General features: G+C 46.9%; 1 protein-coding gene across 1 annotated transcript in view; it reads left to right on the top strand.

The window, feature by feature from the left end:
* Positions 1 to 19018, top strand: part of LOC133343308 (carnitine O-palmitoyltransferase 1, liver isoform-like) — a gene marked incomplete at its 3' end in the record, with an annotated part of 44006 nt that extends 24988 nt beyond the window's left edge. The window contains 14 exon segments of the mRNA XM_061552805.1: positions 4258 to 4617; positions 7098 to 7237; positions 7453 to 7624; positions 8509 to 8610; positions 9579 to 9716; positions 11608 to 11685; positions 12724 to 12831; positions 13414 to 13498; positions 13859 to 14054; positions 14427 to 14612; positions 15378 to 15483; positions 16152 to 16265; positions 17092 to 17256; positions 18884 to 19018. Of these exon segments, the coding sequence (XP_061408789.1) occupies positions 4477 to 4617; positions 7098 to 7237; positions 7453 to 7624; positions 8509 to 8610; positions 9579 to 9716; positions 11608 to 11685; positions 12724 to 12831; positions 13414 to 13498; positions 13859 to 14054; positions 14427 to 14612; positions 15378 to 15483; positions 16152 to 16265; positions 17092 to 17256; positions 18884 to 19018 (1866 nt within the window).
* Between the last annotated feature and the right edge of the window lie 110 nt (positions 19019 to 19128).

The raw sequence follows: 19128 nt of genomic DNA, 5'->3' as shown, positions 1-19128 counted from the left end.
GCGACGATGTCCCCGTGAAAATAAGAATCATTAGCATCGTCTTGGAGAACATAAGTAACAAAATATTTTAGCGGCCTCGATGGTTTCTTTGATGTGTTTCTCCACGAATGAATATAAAAGTGGTTTAAAATATTAAATACCCAAGCGACTAGTATTCAGATTTAAGGGCGTGCGTCATTACTTTATCATGTAACGACCTTGCTTATGCACTTCCCTATTGTGCGTTCTTTTGTTGTTCAAATTTTCTCAACTTGCTCCGCTGCCCGTCCTATTCATTGTGTGTAATGGATACATTTCAGAGGGCGCCCCGCACCTCAGCAGATGCTTGTAACAAGGGCCAGCTCGGCCTCGTTTGTCGCAGCCCGAATGCATCCAAATGCATTTGTCTTGCTCGGTAAGGCATGCAGGCGCTGGAGGGCCACGTGCTTCTAAAAACAGAAGTAGGGGAGAGGGCATGGGGAGTTTGAGGTCCCTCCTCCCCGCTTACCTCACTCTCATTCCGCCCTCCTCTCTCTCCCTCCTACAGCTCTCTCATTCACCCCTCCCATGTTGCAGTCTCGTCCTTGACCAATCAATCCCCTTGGCATATAATTCTGCATGTTTAATTTTTTTCTGGGGGTGGAATTAGAGCCCTCGCCATTCCCGAAAACGTTCGTCTCCGGCACCAATTTTTTTTATTACAATAAAAGCAATCCGCTTGAGTGTTTTACGTGACATTGAGACATTGCTTTTGGCCATTTGTTGTAATCCCGATATGCTAAACACGCCCGTCCTCTTTGATGTGATTGTGTCTGGATAAAATAGCAATACCCTTTGCTAGCCTCCAATTCGAATTCTTATAGCTCACCGATAAGTCGAGGAGCAGTTCTCACAGTCAAATAAATGTATAAAGGATTAATCCTAAATTTGTGAGAATTGTTCTTTACATTATGTTAACGTGTGCCACCTTTTGTCTTTCTCTCTGGAAGGCGGGAATTGTAATTGCTGTTCACGTGTTTATTTCGTATCAACTTACCCCTGACTTCTTGGTTCTTTCGGTAAAGGACAGCTGCTTGCGTTGTGGCCGAAACGTCGTGAGAATTATTTTATTATGTTCGATTTTTATTATTTTATTATTTCCATTCTACGTGACTTTACCGAAAGAACCAAGAAGATGAATCCCTGCAGTCACGAAAACTTTAAATCGAAATTTACCTCCGACTGTGACACACATGGGCAAGTCGATGATAATCGCATGGCCAAGGTCTTTCGTATCGCTGAGATAGATTCTCGCCCACCACATCTCGACTTTCTCTTATCGAGCCTCTCCACCGCGTTCTTCGCCGCTTGTGTCAGCTCGACACGGGGTGCAGCCAATACCAACACCCGCCATTCGCCGCCAGTGACGATGACGTCCCCACGGCGCCTGTGCCAGGCCACGTGCACTTCGAGGCCACGTGAAGTATCGAAGGCTCGCTGACAGAAGGGGACAGACCCAGGTGCCATGGGTTGGCTGACTGAGATGACTGATAGATGCACCAGCTGTACCCCCCTACTGTGCCAGCTTGCTGCTTTTTAGACACCCGGCACTCCGCTCGATGTTTTGAATGTCGCTCCTCTGCCCTCCGTTGTTGCTGGAGGGCGACTGCCTCCAACCAGAGGTCGCAACCGGGTACCCGATACCCGTACCCTACCCGATACCCGGCTACGCGTACCCGGTCGGGTACGGGTACCCGTTTGCGACCCTGGTGCGGGCGGGTACGGGTATGGGTAGGCCGTGAGTCACTGGTGAGTAACCGTTTGTCACTCATTTCCCAACGTCTTGCCTCTTTTCACAATTCAAGTTCCTAGAATCAACCCACCCGCGCCTGCAACATGGCTTCATCCCAGAGGTCGCAATCAGGTACCCGATACCCGTACCCTACCCGTACCCGGCCGGGTAGGGTACGTGTACGGCCGGGTACGGGTACCCGTTTGCGACCCTGGTGCGGCCGGGTACGGGTAAGGTATCAAAACCCGTTTGCGACCTCTGCCTCCAACTGCCCAGTAGCAGCGTCCTATGTAACTTTGGCGCCCCCTGTCGTGCCAAAGTTACATGGCCGTTAAATTATGTGGTCAAATAATGATTTGATGTTTTCGTGACTGCAGGAATCCATACTCTTTGGTTCTTTCGGTAAAGTCACGTGGGTATAAAATAAAAGAAATCACGACGTTTCGATCGCAACACAAGCAGTCGTCCTCAGGCGGAAAACATATAATCCAGCAGTGGAACTGCTGACTTTACCGAAAGAACCAAATAGTATATTCTTGGTTCTTTCGGTAAAGTTACGTAGAAGGGAAATAATAAAAGAAAATATATAACAATAAAATTCTCACGACGTTTCGACTGCAACACAAGCAATCATCATCAGATGTGAAATCCACAGCAAGAATTTTTTTTTCAAATTTTCTTGCTGTGGATTTCACACCTGATGATGATTGCTTGTGTTGCAGTCGAAACGTCGTGAGAATTTATATTGTTTTATATTTTATTATTTCCCTTCTACGTGACTTTACCGAAAGAACCAATAATATGAATCCCTGCAGTTACGAAAGCTTTAAATCAAAACCAAACAGTAGGTAAAATCATATTTACCTATGTTAGTAACATAACTTTCGCACAAATGCGCCTTGTGATGATTAGTTTATGGACTATGATGTACAGGGCTGCTGAAATGGAGTTAATATTTGACTTAACTAAAATTGTAAAAATATTTTACCCGGATAATCCATTGAAATCTCCTTTGCAAATAATCGATGTATTGCAAACCCGTAATTATCGCTTGTATAAACATTTTATAATCCACAACTTAATCGAGTATAAATTAATACAATACACTGAGACAATCACTGCATTTAGAACGATCAGTTTGCAAAAAACATTGCTGGCTGAAATTGTCGTGTGAAAGTCAAGATCAGATGGCTGTCTGAAGATATTTTGAGACGATTTTCTGTGAGAATCTCTGCCCAATGCTAATATTTACACACCACATTGCGTTCCTATTTAAGCAAATTATTTTGAAAATACGAAAAAGTGCTTTGCAAAAGAGCCCTTTCCCAGAACATAACCTCTTTTATATATATACTTTTCAGAGCAGTGGGTTGCTGACGGACATCTTGTTGTTGTTGAGCGTTTTGTTAATTAAGGCCGAGTTAACCTAGACGAGTTCTAGTACAGATTCAAGTGCCGCTTGCTGCTGATTTTACTGGTAGGAACCTCCTGGTTACACCAGCCCACAGGGGATTATTGTGTCCGTCCGTCGTGCAGGGAGGGGCTGGGTGGGGAGGGGCTGGGTGGGGTGGGGAGAGTGGGGAGGGGCTGGGTGGGAAGGCTGGGGAGGGGCTGGGTGGGGAGGAGTAGGGTGGGGAGGGGCTGGGTGGGGAGGGGCTGGGTGGGAGGGGTGGGGCTGGGTGGGGAGGGGCTGGTCACCCCGTGGTGCCCTTATAAAACTCAACGTTTAACCTACTCACGCCGGCTTGTGCCCGCCCTCAGTCGGGCATATTTGCGGAATACACCACGCCGCCGTTGACCCTGGCCATTGACCGAGCAACCCAACGCTCCTACCAGCTCCCTCTGCAGGAATGTGTTAATTATGGAATGGAATCTGACTTGGGTCACTGGGTTCATAGTGCAGTGCACGAACCACTGCGCTACCGCACCCCACAATGCACACGTGTGAGGTCAGTGTTATGACTTTCCTCTCTGAGGAGGCCGACTTGCGAAGAAATGAAGCTGATAAAAATGTGCACTGGTTGAGCAAATATTTGCGCGAAAAAATACACAGTGCGGTACGTATGACATCTTAGTTGAAATAAGCTTTGGTGTTAACGGTGTTCATTGTTAGCAAGTTTTGTTTGTAATTTTGTGGTTTCAAACTGAATATGTAGAGTATGGAACTTGTCTGAAGATGTCTACCAAGGTGATTGAGCGATTAAATCTGTTCACGTGCTGGTGCTTGGTGGTTTGATACAGTGCAAGTTTTGTGAGAGGTGTTAGCAGCTTGGAGAGGCCTTTATCTAGCAGTCGGTTGACCATGGCTAATGGTGTAAAGCAGTGGTTCTTAACCTAGGGTGTACGCACCCCCTGGGGGTGAGAGACGTGCCACACTTTGTTTAGAAGGTAAATCATCGAATTAAGCACGGACACGTAGGTACGTAACTACTTTGTTTCATCAAACCCATGTATTTATTTATTTACTTTATACATTTTTAACGATTGTGTTTTTTTTTATTCCACAGAAGGAAATTCAGCTGCCAACTCGGCCTGACCACATCTACATTTGAAGAGTCGCAATCAACAAACATAACAAAAAATACAACTTTTATACCATCGAAGACCAATATATAACAAAATATATCATATATCTCTAGGAAAACTCCTTTACGTACAACAGAAGCACAAACTTTACAAGTCAAAACAATAGTTCATTGTTTAGTTGCGTGGGGTGAGCCGCGGTCATGGCAGAAGCCCATCAGGCTGTGGCCTTCCAGTTCACGGTGACCCCGGATGGCATCGACTTGCGGCTTTGCCATGAGGCGCTCAAGCAGGTGTGGCTGTCGGGGGCTCGCAACTGGAGACGCCGCGTCACCTCCATCAAGGTACCTCCTCTATCCTCCATCCTCTGCCTTCCCTGTCTGCACCAGTAAACATATGGCAGCTCCTGCGTTTGCTGTGCCCTAGACCTGCCTTTGCTTCACATTGTCATCGTAATCATTCCAATGCCCAGCTGCACTGTTTTTCTTTTTAGCCTAGGGGAGTCCCTGATGGCAGCTGTCCCTGTGTGGCACAAGGTGACGTGGCACTGGCCTGCGGGCGTGCATTAGCCTTGTCAGCAGGGGGGTGATGGGTCTCGCGATCGGCATGTCTTCTCCGAAGATGTCACTATGGGCACCTTCACGAGTTGAATTGGATTACAAGCCGTTGCTAAAACGTTTGTGTTAAGCGTGGGGCGATGTTGAGATTGATTATTCCAATTAAGTAATCTGTAATTTTTCAAACACGGGAAATTTAGACCATGACGCCTTCACACTTGGCCTCTACTTTTTTGAAAAAGTGACGGGTTTTTTTTTTCACATCCACTGTGATGCAGACGGTGAATATTAATTCTCGATACACATGCACTTTTAACAAGTGCAGCTAGGAGAATGAACCACAAACCTTTGCGGCAAGCGACAAACGCACTGCCACTGAGCCGTGTCCTGTTTCGCTCTCCTCTTTCTATCCCTCAGTTTATCTCGTACTTATCGTGCCTAATCTGCCCTGTCACATTTCCAAAATATTGTCCTTCCTTGCTAGGTCTTACCACTTTGTCCTCTGCACTGTTTTTCCACCTCGCACTCTACCACAACCACCGCGATCGCTGTTATCTCTTGATTATTCCTGGATGGATTGTCAAAATTGTGCTTGTGAAATAAGCAAATTAATATTTCCCCACGCAAGCTCGTGTAACTATTTATTACTTGGTCCTCGCTCGTTAATTACTCGGTCCACATGACCACAAACACGCCGGCAATTAAACTCTTTACGTCAGGGAAAAAACAATCGATCGCGCCTTCTGCGTATTCACCTACCGCTCTGTTGGTAAATGATGAATGCGATTTTATAGCCTAATTTACAATTGTTTGCATAATCCATGTTTTTTTTTTTCCTGTGAACTTCACTCTTTGATTCCGCCTCCCATATTGAGGACTCGGTCTACCAGACGGCCTATTTCCTCTCGTCTATACTGTGTTCAACCACCGTGCTGCAGGTCACAATGCTCTTCTGATTCTTCCCTCGCACTGCTCGACTTTGGAATTCCCTCCCTTCGTCTTTTTCCTCCCCCCGAGTTCCTTTGCCTTGCTCAATTCAAAAAGCTTGTCAACTCTCTACCGACAAATGTCGGTATACTGTTCGTCGCTGGCTGAGCGGCGTTTTGGGAAATTTGGCCTGTACTTGGCAGCTTTGCTTTACACATATAAACATGATAAACATGTGGGACAGATTATCGAGAGTTGACTATACATTATACTTTTCCCTGCCCTGTTCTACCCCACAATGCTACCCTGTCCTGCCTTGCCCTTATTTGTATCCGATCTTGCACGCCTTGTCCAACGCAACTGTTTAAATTTATACAATAGTGTCTAAATGCAAGACATTTCGCAGACTTTTAATATACATTGGGGCAGATTTGAGGCGGGTTGGGGGGCGGGGCAGGAGTCGGGGCAGGGAAACATGGGAGGAGAAAAACGTAATGGCACAGCCTTGAAGAAGCAATCGGGGCCCAGCACCTCCAACAACAAAAACAATGAGCCCCAGGGTCCACTGGAGTAGCCAAGGTAGCACCAACTTGCTCCTGGGGGAGGGTTGGCATACTAGTGAGTGCTAGGACCCATACTCTTAGGTTTTTTCGGTAAAGTCACGTAGGTAAAAAATAAAATTAACAAAAGTACTTGATACAGCTGTCGTGGCTGTGACGGTTCCACCTGAAGACAGAGGCTTGTGTTGCTTCCGAAACGTCGTGAATTTTTTAATTTGTTTTATTTTAGTTTTATTAATTTTAATTTGTTTTTACCTACGTGACTTTACCGAAAAAAGCTAAGAGTATGAATCCTTGCAGTCACGAAAGCTTCACATCTAGAATTAGTGCTAGGACCCTTCACCAGTGAGTCGCAGGGAATTCTTGGGGGTGTCGTTCACCAATAAGTCGCAGGGATCGTCTGTCGGAGGCCGAGGCCCTTCTGCAATGAGTGCCAGGCGAAGGCAAGGGAAGCACCATCGACAAGTTCCAGGGTGGCCCTGGTGGTAGACGATGCCCGGAACAAGAGGCGACAGGGTTGAGGAGTGATGATGCGGAGGAGAGGTCCGGAATGGGTTGGGCGCAAGTGTGGGAGTTGGTCCGAGAAATAGGGAAACGGAGGGGAGGAGCCGAGAGAGTTGGGTTTGGGCAGCGGCAACACCATTGGTGGACAGCCGTGTCAACCCAAGGACCGGAGGTTGGCAGCTGGAAGGCCTTACCCACGCTTCTACATTGTTGTCTGATTACCCTCAAACATGTTGAATATGCATGTATGTGTGTATGTGCTCCCGTGGGCCACAGAATACCGTGTTGACAGGGCTGTACCCTGTGCACCCATCGAGCTGGATGGTGGTCGCCGTCGGCACGATGGGAAGTGTGTACCTGCGCGTGGACCCCTCGATGGGACTCATCGCCCGGATCCGAGATGCCCTCCCCAACGGGTACAACCTCTAAACCGCACACACCGGTCTAACATCCAGGTCCACACCCGCGCGATCAGTTATGCAACCAAATCGCTTTCAAAATCGCCTGTAACTTATCGTCACCAGGCTTGAATTATTGACAGGCCTACTGTGCACGCTCGCCTCTGTGTTTGCGTTTGTGTTTGTTTGCCCTGTGTGTTGCGTACATGCTTTGTGTGTCTGCCTGTGCACAGTGGCCTCATTTCGCCACACAACAAGGAGATGCTGAGCGCGGTGCTGTTTGCTTCGGGCCTGTGGGGAGCCATCATCCTAACCATGCGCTACACACTCAAGGGTCTGCTCACCTACCATGGCTGGATGTTCCAGCCCCACGGACGCATCTCCCACGCCACCAAACTGTGGATTGTGAGGCTCGCCGAGACCACTTCTTTCGCACTCCCACGGAAACTCGACCAATGAACGAGTGCCGCACATGGCGCGATCGGCCATTACACGCAACGTAATGTTGAACTTTATAATCTTCGATTTAAAGCTTTCGTGACTGCAGGGATTCATCTTCTTGGTTCTTTCGGTAAAGTCACGTAGAATGGAAATAATAAAAATAAAACATGATGAAACAATTCTCACGACGTTTCGGCCACAGGTCTGTCCAGAAGACAGAGTCTGACTCTGTCTTCTGGACAGACCTGTTCTTCACCTGAGGACGGCTGCTTGCGTTGTGGCCGAAACGTCGTGAATTGTTTTATTATGTTTTATTTTTATTATTTTATTACTTCCCTTCTACGTGACTTTACCGAAAGAACCAAGAAGATTTATAATCTTCCTGATTTGGAATCGCTTAACACCCTCTGCCGGAAGTTGATAACTGTGGCTTGGGAATCATGATGCACCCCCTTGTCAGAGGTATTGAGTCTATACTGCTGATGATGCCATGTTCAAATCCTCTGGTACTCGATGTCGACGGCCCCCTCTGGCCTTACATTTTCATGGAATAATAATAATGACATTACGTGCCAGATGTTGACCAGATAGATAGGCCTTTAGATGTTTCTTAAAAGTCAGTGCATTTAACCCTTTGCATATCCGCAACATCAGAGTTCCACACCGAGGGGGCGACAACAGAGAATCGGCGTGAGAACTAAATGCTCTAACGGTACACATCTCTCCGCTTGCACTCGTCCAATCGGGTCTCTACCGTTCTCCTGTCCTTATATACACGCTGCGGAGAGTTTGTTAATGTTTGCATGCCTTGGTGTAATCATGGCCCTTTGTCTGCGTGCTTCCTGCAGCTGATGGTGAAGATCTTCTCCGGTCGCAACCCTCACCTTTACAGTTTCCAGTCGTCGCTGCCCAGGCTGCCCGTGCCGTCTGTCCACGACACCATGAGTCGCGTACGTGTTACGCTTTGATTTGACCATTCACAGCCGAGTACCCAAGTACGCACGTGGATATGTGTAAATACTTGTGCGAATGCATGTGGGGAACAATGCCACCGTGGTTAGCACGTTGCGCTATGAGCCCATCAACCCAGAGTTCAGTTCCCGTTCATGGCAAACTTAAATGGTGAATATCTGAACTGGTCCCGAGCCTTCTTGAGGTCAACTCGACCATGAATGAGTACCTGGTGTGGTGTATTATACATAAGTTCTGGGGAGCCAAAGTCGGCCAGGTGTGGCACTGGCGTGGCCGCGACCACCCTCGTTCATGCACTGGCGATGAAATCCAGCGATGAAGAATGAGTCTTAGGCCAACGTGATAATGTCACACACTCCCCCGTGACATCATTACTTGTGATGTCGCGCGTAATGATAACATGAGATGGCATCCTGTATTTTTAGCGGGAATTTTCAACTGCTCACAATCTGAGGGGATTGCCAGTGTCCTACCCGAAGTGAAATTCACTTTATGTTGTTGACAGCCTTTGCACATTTTAGTAAATATCCTGCAAGCTTTTTTCTGTTTATAAAGACGTTTTGGCCATTGTATATGAAGTCATCGGCATATTGCGTAATCTATAACCTTACTCAATTCATGAACCTTGTTAACTCTTAATGTGACAACATTGATAATGTCGTTGCTGCTGGCGGTTTGACGTAGACCTTTGGGCCTGTGCTCAGCAACTGTGTTTACATTTTTTTAAATAAATACCTGGTATGTATGCATGCATAATACTTAGAGCAAAGCGTAGTACTCGGATAATACGTCGACAAAACAACTGAATAGCTAAATCGCTTCGAGCTGAATCTCCAATTGTACCTCCTTCATTGGCCGTGCGAAATCACAATTTGGAGCACACTCGTTCGGAGTGTTTCTGTAGCGCTCGAAAGTGACTGCCGGGTCTACTTTGCGCACCACACAGTACCTGGAGTCGGTGCAGCCCCTCTTGGACGAGAAGAAATTCCAGCGCATGGAGGGACTTGCGCGCGACTTTGAGAAGAACCTGGGCCCCAAGCTGCAGTGGTACCTGAAGCTTAAGTCGTGGTGGGCCTCAAACTACGTGAGTCGTGTTTTTTTTTGTTGCCGTCCACCTCAACCGTCGCGCAAACGTTTTGCCGCAACTTTGAAAATCTTCTTGGTTCTTTCGGTAAAGTCACGTAGAATGGAAATAATAAAAATAAAACATGATGAAACAATTCTCACGACGTTTCGGCCACAGGTCTGTCCAGAAGACAGTCTGACTCTGTCTTCTGGACAGACCTGTTCTTCACCTGAGGACGGCTGCTTGCGTTGTGGCCGAAACGTCGTGAGAATTGTTTTATCATGTTTTATTTTTAGTATTTTATTACTTCCCTTCTACGTGACTCTACCGAAAGAACCAAGAAGATGAATCCCTGCAGTCACGAAAGCTTAAATCGAAATTTAACTTAGAAAATATATCAAAGGGTAAAAGTGCAGCACTGCAATTGCTTTTTGCTCACGTCGCTGATCGTGTAGAAGGGCCTCTGCTTGCGGGAGTTTGAGAGGGCACCTAGAGCGAGTATTTGACCTACTTGATACAGAAATTTTGCTGTGACGGTTTCACCTGAAGACGGAAGCTTGTGTTGCCTCCGAAACGTCGTGATTTAATTTATTTGTTTTCTTATTTAACCTACGTGACTTTACCGAAAAAACCAAAGAGTATGAATCCTTGCAGTCACGTAAGCTTCAAATCTAGAGTTATTTTACCAACTCTTTTACGCTTGCTTGGATGTCTTTTGAATAGGTGGGAAAATACACACTTTGCCCATTTGACTATTTATGTATGTATATACAGGTAGTCCTCTACTTAGGATGGAGATGCGTTACGACGACCCCATCGTAAGTCAAAAATATCGTAAGTCGAAGATGGCCTCGCCTACCCAGGAGTGGTTAAAGAATGGTGATAATTTAGCAAAACAGCAATTTACAGTACCGTACTGTATAAACTATATACTGTATGTATTTATTAATTACAATACTGTATTGCACAGTAAAATGTAAAGTAAAAAAACAAGGTAAATTCGTAGCCTACCCATATGAACTGCAATTTAATAGAAAGTTTTTTTCAGGAAACAATCCTATCTGCTATAAAAACGTTTAACATGCATTGAACGTATCGTATCGTGGTAACCTTAAAATGAAATCGCCAAAGCTACGTATCACACATGCATTGAACGTGTCGTAACGTATCATATTGTACTGTGCTCACCAAGATTCTGTCTGTCGTCTGCATACTTGAACGATGTTAGGTTGTTGATGGCAATTTTGTCATATCGCCATCGTAAGATCGAAATATCGTAATTCGGGGACTACCTGTATATTGAACTTCTTTTGCACCGTACGTAGTCAACCGTGCACATTGGAGATGCTCCTTAAAATATTGCTGTAAGTTGTCTATTAAAGCAAAGTATACAAAACAGGGCTTAGAGATCGTGGTTTTGACTGGAATATCATGGGGCAAGGTTTAGTAAATCGGAGCTGTTTACATATCTAGATCCAAATCAAACTTTTCAAAGATAATAAACCACAAGTTTAATATTAGTATTACTTTTATTTAGCCAGGAATGGCCCTCACTGAGTCTCAAGACTCTTCTTCAGGAGGGTCCTGCCGCGTATATGTGCAGTAGGAGTTGACGTTGTTGTGTGTAATCCCAAGATTGAGTATTTTAATGTAATCTTGCAGTATTGGGACGTTTAGCCAACACCAGTCACATTCTGTGTGCGAATACCCTGTGAGAAACCATGTTAGAACAAAGGGAGAACTCTCAAACTCCCCACAGAATGGGGCACCCAAGTCAGAAATCAAACCCATGCACTTGTTGCTGCGAGGCGTAAGTGTTACCACTGCGTCCTTCCTGCCCCCCCCACCCCCGTTGAAAAAATCACGCGTATGTGTTTTGTTTTGCATGTACCGGTGTTTCTTGTCACAGGTCAGCGACTGGTGGGAAGAGTACATCTACCTGCGTGGGCGCGGACCCATCATGGTCAACAGCAACTACTACGCCACGGTAAAGATGCGGTGGAACCACAGACATCCAAGATCCTAGTTTTGAAGTTTTCGTGACTGCAAGGATTCATACTCTTTGGTTTTGAACTCCAATCGTTGCTCGGGGTACACAACGCGACCTCCCAGCCCACACCCCTCCCCCCATCCCCCCGCGACTATATAATTACTCGTCACAGCCACCTCTGAGACACACTTAAGCGGTTGTGCTTTCACCAAGTTGTTCCCACCTAAAGAAGGACGCTTGTGTTGCGCCCGAAACGTCGTGATTTATTTTATTTTTTTACCTACGTGACTTTACCGAAAAAACCAAAGAGTATACATCCAAGATCCTTTGTTTCACACAATTGCAGTATATGGGACGTGACCGGGGGAGGCTCTCCTCACATCATTACACCGTCTTCACGAGCTTTTGCTGTAAAGGACAATTTGCATATCATATCCTGTACTTGCAGTTTATGAAAGGAAGCCAGCGGCACTCTTAACATGAGCGCACGCAAGGCTTTTTCACACTAAAAATTGTGGATTGAGGCAGTGTTTACCCCTTACGGAGCCACCTTCTGCATCACCCAAGTTATTTTTGTTGTTTAATCATGAGAGGTTAGCCAAAATGTATTCCACCATTTTTGGCAACCGTTCCTAACTCATCCGATTAAAGTAGTGTTCTGTGTATGAATGGTGTTGGCGAGTGGATTGTAGCATGTGGCTGTGTGTGCGTGCTTGGATGTGTGCGCGCGAGTGTAGCGGTTAGCACGCTGCGCTACGAACCTGGTAACCCGGCTTTGATTCTCGTTCACGGCCAACACCAGTGACGATAATATGAACCAGTCCTGGGCCTCCCCTGAGTCGACTCGGCCTAAAAAATGTAGTACCTGCTACGGTGTGTAAACATTTCCACTGGGGAAGCAAAGGTGGCTGGGTGTGGTGTTGGGCCACCCACCCCTCGTGTGCCGTCCTGACCTTCATCGGTGTTTGCTGACAGTATGTGCTCCTACGGTTTGTTAAGGCTATACGGGGGGGGGTCTTTTATGCTCGTGCACAGGATTTTCTCTACGTGAAGCCTACGACCGTGCAAGCTGCCCGCGCGGCAAACGTCATTCACGCCATGATGCTGTACCGCAGGATGCTGGACCGTGAGGAGGTTAAGCCGGTAAGACGCTGGGCGGTGGCGGCGGCGGCTTCGAGATTCTCATAAAACACGGCACAGGGCACACATTTACAAGCTTACGTTTATGCTCGCAGACATATAAGCAGCGTGCTTTATTTCGGACAGAAAACTCCTGAATGCTCTTCCAGGATTCATATTTTCATGCCTTGACAATCTGGCCTCATTTTGTCCCATCCAATGTTTTGTAATAGACCTGTTCATAGGATTTTAGGAATATAGGTTACAATAATATAGGGTTATTATGGGCAGGCGGTCCTTGGGCTTCAGTGGTAGTTTGTGCCTTACATCGCTAATCGCTGCTGCAAACCAAGCCTAGCAGTGTTAAAAAAAAACTATAGAGTGGGAAATGAAGCCGTTGAGTAATACTGAACATATGATTGTACACATTCACACGTGCCCGTACGCTAATCGTGGCAAAAAAAGTCCGTGTAGCCATTTATAGAACGCAAGGCAAGATGTGTACAAGTACATTTTTTACGAGCGAATTGCCGAGCATGAATGTGCAAAGTTCAAGCGTGATGGTTGAGTCACTGACGGGTGTTGTTATTGCGATCGATGATGCAGATGATGGTGCAAGGAGCCATTCCAATGTGCTCGGCACAGTACGAGCGCATGTTCAACACGACACGGATACCTGGCATTGAGACAGGTGTGTGAGTGTGTGCACGCGTGCTTGAAAGCGGTAACATCGTGGTTGGTGTGCTGTTCTGTAAACTCTGCTTCCTCGGTTCGACTCTCGGCTAAGGCCAACGTTAGTAGCGAATATCCGAACCGGTCTTGGGCCTCCCCTAGATCCGCTCTGCTTTAAATGAGTACCAGGTACTATGTGTAATGGAATTTCCACCGCTGATTCGGAGCTGTGAAAAACGGGTGACGCGCACCACCTCAATGATCATTCGAGCAGGAAATCGCTCGGACTTGTTTCTTGACTATCCTCGTCCTTTGACTTGTCGCCTGGTTAAACAAATCAACTCAATTTCCTTCGCACCTTCCAACGCTTCCTCTGCAGACGTGCTCGAGCACAGGAACGACAGCAAGCACATGTGCGTGTACCACGCTGGCCGCTTCTACAAGGTCTGGCTCTACTTGGGCGGGCAGCTGCTGGGCCCGCGCGCTCTGCAGGAGATGCTGCAGCGCATTCTGGATGACCCCTCGCCCCCGCAGCCCGGAGAGCTGCACCTGGCCGCCCTCACCGCGGGGGAACGGTTAGCAAAACCCCCTGGCCCAAGCCCTCCATCACGCCTTCCATCCCCTGACGCCTGTATATTTGGAGTTTGCATGTTCTCCCAGTGGTCGTGTGGATTTTTCTTCGGCCCTCCAGTTTTTCTCTCCACATTTCGAAACATGTGTTTGGAGTATTTGGCTGCTATAAATCTCCACGAAATGAGCCGCTTAATTGGGTGATGATTTGTGGCCAGGTCGCTTCTGAAAAGAGCTTTTGTAGCTCAGTGGGCCTTAACTGGTAAAATAAAAAATAGTTAAATTTGTATCGTTTCTTAGCGCCACGTTCTCTCTCTATCCCCCATGATGTTGGAGCTGTTCGTGCCGTTCCTGTGTCCGGGCACACGCGTGTGCAGTATCCCGTGGGCAAAGGCTCGCTCAAGCTACTTTTCAGAGGGCCGCAACTTCACGGCGCTGCAAGCGGTGGAGAAAGCGGCTTTCTTCATCTCGCTGGACGACACGGAACAGGGTTACCGGGATGACAGCTCAGGGTCGCTTGACGACTACTGCAAGTCACTGCTGCATGGAAAATGCTACGACCGGTGAGTACAGGGAGTGAGCTGTCAGAATAAATTGTATCATTATTAATGTTCACATTCATCTCCATCTGTCGTATCCAGTCTGTTCGGGAATTGAGTGTTATCTCGCTCGCACGCGTGGACTTTCTCCAGTTAGTTCGGTTTCCTTCCACGTGTATACACACGGAATAAGGAGCATAAACCATTACACGAACTCCGGTAATCCTCGCAGCGGCTTTTGGCTAGCCATCGGACACGGAGGGTCGGGGTCACTTCATCGTGCACTTTCAGATGCGCTTTTGCGGCCGTCTGAAACGCTCTTCCTTCCGATATTAGGAAGCCCCTGGAGCTATGCGCTTCTACCTCTACAGTAAAACCTTGGATTGCGAGCATAATTCGTTCCGGAAACGTGTTTGTAATCCAAAGTACTCGTATATCAAAGCACTGGTATATCAGTTGTGATCACGTGACGCTCGGCAGACAAAGCGTATGCACGCACTACTCGTATTGCAAGACCTCGCTCGTTTATCAAATTAATATTTATTTAAAAATTTTGCTCGTCTTGCAAAACACTCGCAGACTACGTTACTCGCAATCCAAGGTTTTACTGTATATTTAAAACTAACTTCTATAGAACTGCTTTTTGTGTTTAGTTTGTTGTCCTTCCCCTGAACCTCCGATGAATGGAGTTGTGGGGCCACCGGTTCTGGCTGCCTTCCTGCTTATCCGGTTTCCCCAAGCCATTACGAACAAATTGGCGTGAGAAAAATCATTGTGCTTATTTTACAGGTGGTTTGACAAGTCCTTCACGGTCATCGTGTTCAAGAACGGCCGCATTGGGCTCAACGCGGAGCACTCGTGGGCCGACGCCCCCATCATGGGCCACCTCTGGGAGGTGAGTGGTCATCGCAACCCGTGTGTGTGTGTGCATGGAAGAGGGTAAATAAAATGTGTGTCGTTAACCCTCCTCCACCCGACACGGCCAATCGAAGAGAGTTGTCACGTGATGAACAAATGCAGCCAATTTGATAATTGGTTTTTTACCCCTTTTATCTGGCAACAAAACTGACACCCAGATGACGCCTTTTGGCGTCATCTGGTCCAACACCATGTGAGACTAGGCTCTAAGGAAAGCCGTCTCGGGTGTGGACCAATCAACTTCAAGGACAGTGCATACATTATCAGAGTTATGTTTTTTGTTTGCATTATGACTGCAGGTATTGTGGTCTATGCAAACATGACTCCTTGTAAAAAAGGTGTCAGTTTTGTTGCCAGATAAAATGGTAAAAAAAACAATTATCATATTTTTTACTGGCAAATGAGGTTCCAATGGTGCAGCCAATTTATTACTGCTTCAGCAGCACCACCGGTGTGTTGTTGCGGAGCAATCTGACAACAAGGAAATAGGCACGGAATTTTGTTGGTAGTTACAACCAGCATCATCAGGTAGCAGACAGTAACCGGATTGAGACTATGCACCTGTTATAAAATCCATTGTGATGCTTCGTGCTTCTCCAGAAAGGCTTGCCTCGCTTTGCCACTGCCTGCGTGTGCATGTCCCAGTATGTGCTCGCCACAGACACGTTCAAGTTGGGCTACACGGAGGAAGGGAACTGCCGAGGGGAGGTTGGATCCCTGCCGCCCGTACAGCGCTTGCAGTGGGACATAACAGCTGAGGTTTGTTGTTGTCTGCGTTGCAGTCACGAAATCGTTGTCAGCCGTGGTCAATCCACTGCTGGGGCGAAGGGCTCCCCAATCTGCTGCCACCTCTCATAATCCTGCGACCTAATCGTCCTGCGCACGGATCGATTTAATTTTCTCCATCTCCTTTGGACATCCTCTTGAACACGTTCGATTCCTTGGCTGCCGCTCTGTTGTTATTATTTTTGGCCATCAACCGTACGTTTTATTGACATTTCCTGCCCAAGCCTGCTTACTGTTCCTAATAGTTTGGAAGATTCCGTTAACCTCGGTGTGTCGCAGCGATATGGCGGGCAGCATAGATGGTTCATCTGCCAATCATCTTGGTCCGTTAACCTATAACGCCCTTCGTCTGTCCAGTGATCTCCTGCAAGCGAGCCGTTGACACTTCATGTCCACCGAGATTTAGCCAAGTACCATATCACCATCACCGTCACTTCTTAGCGAACGGTGGCTGTTGTTATTGTTGTGCCTGTGGCTTTGTGCTTGTGTTGAAGGCTGCGTGTGCATATGAATGCAGTGCGCTACGAACCCGGCGACCCGAGTTCCATTCCTGCTCACAGCCAACACCAGTGACGATTATCTGAACTGGTCCTGGGCCCCTCCCGTAGGTCAAAATGTAGTACCTGGTGCGATGTGTAAACATCACCACTGGGGAGACAAAGGCGGCCGGACGTGGTGCTGGCCACCCACCTTCCTCGTGTACCGTACCGGCCTTCATAGGTGGCTTCTCGCTTCCAGTATTTGCCCGAATAGTCTGTTAAAAGGCTATAACGGGGGATCTTTGTTTTTATTTTTGCAGTGCCAGACGGTGATAGAAAACTCGCTGGCGGTGGCACAAGCGCTTGCGGATGATGTCGACTTCCACATGTTTCCATTCCACGATTTTGGCAAAGGCCTCATCAAGAAGTGCCGAACGAGCCCCGACGCCTTCATCCAGCTGGCGCTGCAGCTGGCGCACTTCCGGGTGAGATGCCCTTAGATTTGAAGCTTTCGTGACTGCAAGGATTCATATTCTTAGTTTTTTTCCGGTAAAGTCACGTAGGTAAAATTTTTTTATGTATTTTATTTTTATTTTACTTTTATTAATTTAAATTTTTTACCTACGTGACTTTACCGGAAAAAAAACTAAGAATATGAGATGCCCTTACACTGAGATGAGGAACGCTCTGCTCACACGACTTACCCAGGACCACCACCACACCGAGTCTATTGAGGCTTTTTCAGCAGTCTCCTGCATTGAAGTGTTAGGCCAACACGAGTTTAAAGGTAGGTTTTTTTGTTTTTTTTTTAGTTATGGGAGGAAACTGTAGAACCTGGAGGGAATCCATACAGAACAGCGGGGAGAACTTAGAAACACCACACAGAGAGGAGCCAGAATCGGGAGTTGAACTCAGGTTCTTCTCTCTGTTAGGCACGAGTGTTGCCACTGCCGCCACCCTGCCCGGGCGCATGCCTTATGGACATCGGTGGATTTGGATGCAGTAGAGTTGTGAAATGAATTCCTATACCGCCTGGGATATTAGGTGGGCAGAATATGGCTGTGCATCAATCGGGTTTGTGAACTGTGTCCTTGAAATGCGTTCGCAATTAGATGCTACGTAAAGTACACACTTTAATGGTATTAATTGTATTGTATCTTAGAGTTTATCCTCTTGCATATGTGGGGTTTCTTCGGATCCTCCTCACTTCTGTCGGACACGACAAAATCAGAATCAGGACATTTATACTGGAGGAAACAGATGAGCTTTTAAGCTCCTAATAAACTTTTTTTTGGGTTAGATCGCGTTATTTATAAATGTGTCGTAACCCTCCACCACCCGACACGGCCAATCAGTAAAAAAGTGTCACGTTGACAAAAGATAAATAGTTCACTGCTTTAGCCCACCAGTGTGTTGAAGCGTGAAACCACAACATTTACAATTTTTGAGTACGACGTTTCGCTGGTAATTGCATCCAGCATCATCGGGCAATTCTCCAGAATGTAAATGTTGTGGTTTCACTCTTCAACACACCGGTGGGCTAAAGTAGTGAACTATTTGTCTTTTGTCAACGTGACACTTTTTTTTGGCCGATTGGCCGTGTCGGGTGGTGGATGGTTACGACACATTTATAAATCACGCGATCTAAACCCAAAAACGTTGATTATGAATAATATTGGTCGCGAAAGCCTGCTACGTGTTAAACGGAGCTTTTAAGCTCTTTTTTAAATCCTTTATATTAAGTTCACTTGCTTGCTTGCGCGCTTACGACCGTGCAAATCTCTCGGTCATTTTTGAACCCACTTCCCGTGATCCAATCGAGCTGACATTTTGCACACAGACTCGTTGTGCGTGACAATTTATTTTCGTGAAATTTTTTTCCCAAAATTTTACACTTTTTAGGAAAAAATAAATTATATTTAATTACCAATTGCTTAATGGTGGCAGGCAATCATCTGACCCATAGGTGGCAGCCATCTCAAGCCAGAGGACGAGAGGACTCTAGCCGCCACGCATATAAAGGATTTATAGTGAAAAACTTTGTTTTTACGGGTAAATTTTTTCACGATACTTTTTAACGTCGCTTGTTGTTTCATCTGTGTGTATTCGCAGGACAAGGGCTGCTTCTGCCTGACGTACGAGGCGTCCATGACGCGCCTCTTCAAGGAGGGCCGCACGGAGACCGTACGCTCGTGCACGGTGGAGTCAACCAAGTTTGCCCGCGCCATGCAGGACCCCTCTTGCACGGTGCGCCAGAATTTGCCCCCTGCCTCACCCACTCCACCCTGCACTACTATTCTATCCTGCCTCATCCCGCCACCCATCCTTACCCAGCCTGACCCATTCTGCCCTCTCCT

This window comes from Lethenteron reissneri, chromosome 2, assembly GCF_015708825.2.
Source record: "Lethenteron reissneri isolate LAM-NWPU_2019-01 chromosome 2, ASM1570882v1, whole genome shotgun sequence".
Classification (NCBI taxonomy): domain Eukaryota; kingdom Metazoa; phylum Chordata; class Hyperoartia; order Petromyzontiformes; family Petromyzontidae; genus Lethenteron; species Lethenteron reissneri.
Note: the sequence above shows the minus strand (reverse complement) of the source record. Positions and strands in the feature narration are given on the sequence as shown.